The sequence below is a fragment of the Panulirus ornatus genome, chromosome 4, assembly GCF_036320965.1.
Source record: "Panulirus ornatus isolate Po-2019 chromosome 4, ASM3632096v1, whole genome shotgun sequence".
Taxonomy (NCBI): Eukaryota; Metazoa; Arthropoda; class Malacostraca; order Decapoda; family Palinuridae; genus Panulirus; species Panulirus ornatus.
Genome location: NC_092227.1, coordinates 72233012 through 72239011, shown reverse-complemented (window position 1 = coordinate 72239011; position 6000 = coordinate 72233012). Strand labels below are relative to the sequence as shown.

Below are 6000 nucleotides of genomic sequence, written 5' to 3'. Positions count from 1 at the left end.
TATTCAAAACGAGCATATTTATGCATAGACTTCAATGTTCACCATCCTGCATGGTTCAACACTCACCCGAGATCACCCAGATAATCTGTTCATAAACTAACTGTATCCTTCCAGCATCCTTAAGCAGACAGACTCCTATCTCACCACCCCCGGCAGCAACACCCACCTGACGTTACTTTAAGAATACCAGCACTGCACACCAAGACCTGCGTCCAGGTCCCCAACATTATTCATTCTGCCGCCGTCAACCACCAGTAACTAGTTGCTAGCCACCTGGACAGCTTGTGTGTGTCACTCACCTGTCCTCCGTGTGATGTTCTCAAAGCCAGATGGTGTGGCGATTAGGTCGAACTGAGACAGCATGAGGTCCGGAGCGATCACAATCTGACGATGCTGGTTCCATCGGTATACCACATCGTGCGTTGTGTAGGCGACTGGTTGGAGAGAGAGAGAGAGAGAGAGAGAGAGAGAGAGAGAGAGAGAGAGAGAGAGAGAGAGAGAGAGAGAGAGAGGGAGAGAGAGAGAGAGGAAATACGCATTACGTATTATATATTTGTTTTTTAAAGCACTTGTAAAATATAATCCGTCTTAACCTCTAAGAATTACTCTTCTGGCTTTACCAACCCATTCGTCTGAACAAGTGAGACTAAAGTACATCATAAAACAGATGATATACAATATTGGCGGACGAGTAAAACATAAAGTGAACAACTACACCGTCGACTGCTGAAGAGCCACGAAGCAAGAAATCCTAACATTATATTCAAGACTATGTATATCAAAATATGTTGGACATTCCATCTTTTAATTCTAAAGGATCGAACAACTAGACCAAAAGAAAGGACACAATTGTGATGTATGATACTGGAGATTAAAAAGCAAAATAAGGATTTGAAAGACAAAATTAGATAGGAGTACAAGCAGGAAAAACAACTTACAGGATCCGATCTTGAGTGGACATCGCTGGGTGTCCATAGGGAAGTTTTGGAGATGCATTGGACAGTTGGCGTTGATGGTCATCCTGGGGGAAGAAGACAGAACGTCGTAATGATGGAGTGGGAAAAAGAGACAGTAAGTCTTAATGAGACTTTGGAAACGGACAGAGAGCCATACAGTTAGAGTGCTGGTGAAACAAGGAAGTAAACAAAAAGATTAACTGTATTGGTAAAGAGGAAAATTATCTCAGATTTCATAGAAGAGAATAAATAATTCCACTTTACTCAGGATAATAGCAAGAAGTCATTTAATATCGAAAGAGGGGTTTATTTCTTGACACGGAAGTTAGAGGTCTTGATGTACTGGTAGTTAGTAATGCATGGTCGACTCAACACGAAAGCAAAATGTTTTCACCAGGCATCATACATATTTGTGACCCAAATCAACAAACATCTTTGGTTAGCTCTCGTAGATGGAGGTCATTAGAGCCGTTCAGTATCATTCTATATTTTCTAAGAAGTGAATCAAGTTAAAAAGAAAGAAATAGTTTTGTTGGTTTCATCCTGAAAAGTTTCATGATCTCGCTGCTCCAGAGGGCCACTAGCTTCACCCAAGTTCCCCATCGTATCTCGTTTTCTCTTTAAGTTTCATAAGAGAGCAAGATGGTGTTTAAACAACCTACCTAGACTATTAGAAACTTCTGAATGACTATTAATACTACTAAAACAATTGATAATGAAAAGGGTAACAAAAATAATTTGAATGATAATGATCAGTGTCAACTTTAGCAAAGTGGCGAACTATGCACATAAACATCAACGAAAGTCATATTACTGGAATCCTTTATAGTTATTGGAACAGCTCTCACTTTCAAGCAAGAGCAACCTTCTTTGGGATTTAATCATTATTTTTTTTCCTGTATGAAGCAATGTTCAGGTTTTAAACAACACACATACATCCACCTAAGATTCTCCTGCACTACAGTTACACACTAGCTGCTTAGTACCAGTTTTACCCACACCTGACATGTGCCACTAATGGGACACCCGAGAACTGGCCGTCATTGCGAATCTATTCTCATGAATGCGAGGCATAGGCTATGGATGAGGATGTGCGATTAAGGCGGATGTGTTGGAAATGAAGTGCTTGAGGACGATATGTGGTGTGAGGAGGTTTGATCGAGTAATGAAAGGCTAAGGGAGATGTGTGGTAATAAAAAGAGTGTGGTTGAGAGAGCCAAAGAGGGTGTGTTGAAATGGTTTGGATATATGGAGAGAATGAGTGAGGAGAGGTTGACAAGGAGTATACATGTGCCAGAAGTGGAGGGAACAAGGAGAACGGGTAGACCAAATTGGAGATGGAAGGATGGAATGAAAAAGTATTTGAGTGATAGGGTCCTGAACACGCTGGATGGGGAAAGGTGTGTACGGGATAAAGTGAATAGGAACGATGTGGTATACAGGGGTCGACATGCTGTCAGTGGACTAAACTAAGGCATGTGAAGCATCCGGGGTAAACCATGGATGTGAGCGGATGTGAGCGGATGTGTCCTTTCTTCATCTGTTCTTGGCGCTACCTCGTTAACTCGGAAAACGACGATAAAATATATATATATATATATATATATATATATATATATATATATATATATATATATATATATATATATATATATATATATAAAATATATAGATCGGGCCTGGGAATCTTCTTACAAATGAAGCATTAATTATGTAAGTGTTGTAAAAAGAACTTCAAGCAAGTTACATAAAATATACATAAGGATGGAGATGTTGCTTAGAATGCTGTTTATTTCCATACAAGTCGTTTATTATCGAAATTCTGCGTGTCATACATCTCGATCAGTCTCTCTTGACAAAAATTTCTTTAATAGAATGATAATATAATCAAATGGTTTCCTAAGATGGATATGTACCCTCAACATCAGATAGACTGAAAATAGATAAGAGATATTCATTCGTTCATCATTCAAACTCTTGCAGGAATATGTGCTTAGGACATGAGATGTCTTCAGCCTGTTGTTCCTGTATCTATCAGCAGGTAGGAAAGTGTGTATATTTTCTCTTGTCTTTCCTATTACGTTCGGCTTATGGGATAACGGACATCCTCTCTGGGACGCCTCAAACTCGCACGTATTCCTCAATCCCCTTATTGGTTATCTAAACCCTCCCTTAGGGTAACCTTCAACTTACCGTTATTACTACTTCTACCATTACTTCTACTACTACGTCTAATAATGATAATACTAATAATAAAAAAAGAATCTTTGGTATAATGGAGAAGACTGAAAAAATGTGGAGTACCTGGGAGGAGTACAGGTATTAGCATGATAACCAAGGGATCAGGATTCCCATTGTACCAAATTGGAGAGCAGAAATACAAAGGAATACAAACTGGAGAAGATCACTGGGTTCCTTCGAGACTGTTTGGGACAGTGGAGATATCAGAAACTCAGGATGTCTTCAGTGTACCAGATGACAGTAGAGAAGGACGTCTTTGTGTACTCGGTAAGAAAAAAGTGAAACGAGCACTGGGTCTCGGGCCAAAGAGTGTCAGGGAGATGTAGGGAAATAGTAAACTAGAAGGCGAGAGTTCAAGGGATAAAGGCAAGCAGCTCTTGGGAAGATCACGACACAATTGACGCACTGAGAACAAGAACAGACTTCAGTTTACGTGAGAAAGCTGGATTGTACACTGTACTGGAATGAGGATAAGCGTTCACCAAACTTTTTCCGATGATGACTCAACTGTGCAATTGAGGAACAGTCTTAACAAAATCCAATAAAAGCCATATATGCCATATAACCAAACTCGCCTGCTCAGTGTAAATAAGGAAAGGAGGCGGCAACACTGTAAATGTGTCTTCAGCTATGAATGTTCTTGATTATATACCTGAAGTAAAGAATATTTCTCACTAAGTTAACACAAGAAAACATTCTTTATCCGTTCCCAGTGGAGGATATCTTTTTCTTACTAATAAACAAAGTGGAGGGTGTTCCTCAATTGTCACCAGTAGTAAACATCCCTCAGTAATTACCGCAAGTGGTGAATATTCCTCAGATAACCTGACTACGAGAATATCTCCCACAAGTTAATCTAATGAACAGTTATCTGGGTATGGTCGTTCCATATTTCATTATCATATGACTAGTTCATGCTATCACCCGAGCCTTATCGACTACCATAATACCACAAAACGAACGATCTTTAGCCAGTTACCAAGACCAATGACACTACACACAGAGTCATGCACTGCTCTCGTGTCGTCACCTGGAGGAGTAGAGGATCCTGCCATTCCTGTAGAGACGAATGAACTTGTTGGGAGTGGTGATGAGGTGGACGTAGCTCTGCTTGCCGTTGTAGATGAAGGTGTCGGGCTTCCAGAGCTTGTCTAGGACGGCCAGGGAGAGCGTGAGGGCGTCGTCCAGGTGAGAGAAGGCCAGCCTCTCGTCCACCCACGACTGGCGGAAGTAGCAGTCCATCGAGTAAGGACTGGCACGGGAGGGAGAGGAGGGGGTTGTCAGGGCCCTGCTGGGTGATGGTCATGTCAGGAGAGAGAGAGAGAGAGAGAGAGAGAGAGAGAGAGAGAGAGAGAGAGAGAGAGAGAGAGAGAGAGAGAGAGAGAGAGAGAACAAATGCCCAATAGTTTTAACATTTTCTTTTGATTTCAACATTGCAAACTCGACACAATATGTTCTCACAACACCTCCTCACTCGCAAAATCAACAAAACATTATTGTAAAGGTCTGGAAAGCTTGAATAAATGTCTCTTAGAGAGACAAGGCTATAATCTATGTGACATCATCTAATGCAACATCCAGTGCAAATATCATGTGGGAACTCAAAAAAGTACGCAAATATCTTTTTCTCTTCTGCTGGAGAAGGCGCAGGGGCTCAGTTTTCCCCAGTGTGTTTCCAAAAGAGGACACGTCTCCCAGATCTTAAGGGAGAAGAATGTGCAGATGTAGACAACGCCAGTATCTATGCCATGTCTCAGAGACATATCGTAAGAAGAATTCTGAAGTTACGCAGACAGAGACAAGCAGTTTCTGGTCAAGGAGGGACGGTTTGGTGGAGTCCATGAAAGGCACCCGTCACCCTGGCTCCTCTTTTGGTACATCTGGACGCAACTCTTGTAAAGCTGAGACGGTACCAACACCATGGTGAAATTACGATTACTTCTTAGTAACAAAGCTGTGCACAGACGTCTTGAGATACTTTTGAAAAATATGAAAGCGTCGAACTTTCACAAAACTGATAACATATATATATATATATATATATATATATATATATATATATATATATATATATATATATATATATATATATATATAATTTCTTTCCATTAAACAAAGTTTGCAGGGTGGGCAATAGGGTTGGTGGCGGTGAATATGCTGGTGATGTATCAGCTTTCAACATAAGGGGCAACACGAGCCAGGCAACACTAAACTGATCTGTCCTCAGCGAGAGGTATGAAATGATACTAAACTTTTCTCACCGCCACAACAGTCATATCTAAAGATGAGCTGCGGTGACTCCTCACATCTCATACCGCACAACCCTTCTGCCTCATCTCCACTTTCCTCCCATACCTCACACCGCCGGTATCACCCAGCAAACGCTCCCACCCTCACAACGCCACCACCATCTATGTGCCTCACCCTCTTCCCCGGCTGAAGTTAAGGATTAAGAATATTCAGACTCAGAGTGGTAATGTAGGTAAGTAACGTAAGTTTTTTCTTGATTATTGAAGCCAGGAAATAACATACGCAAGTCGTTGGTGACACATGCCTGTTAGCTCTGGACCCAGAAAAACACTAGGGAGTAGGTAATCAGCCTTCCTTTCTGTACACAACAGTAGAAATGAACACTTTCCAGAGGTTGTGTCCAGGTGTAGGTTATAATTCTATACGCCACAGTTCATACAGATATCTCGTGGGGTTCACAATGAATCATCTGACCTCGCTCCTGTACTTGTATATGTAGAATTATTCTGAATATTGCCACCGTTCCATGGCGAACCGACATTAGAATGTCGAA

At 41.1% G+C, this 6000-nt stretch overlaps 1 protein-coding gene across 1 annotated transcript in view; it reads right to left on the bottom strand.

Moving 5' to 3' along the window:
- Positions 1-6000, bottom strand: part of LOC139767303 (gamma-aminobutyric acid receptor alpha-like) — a 120843-nt gene that overhangs the window by 15742 nt on the left and 99101 nt on the right. The window contains exons 6-8 of the mRNA XM_071696529.1: positions 4228-4449; positions 939-1021; positions 300-434 (exon numbers count right to left, since the gene is read on the bottom strand). Of these exons, the coding sequence (XP_071552630.1) occupies positions 300-434; positions 939-1021; positions 4228-4449 (440 nt within the window). The remainder of the gene's footprint in view (positions 1-299; positions 435-938; positions 1022-4227; positions 4450-6000) is intronic.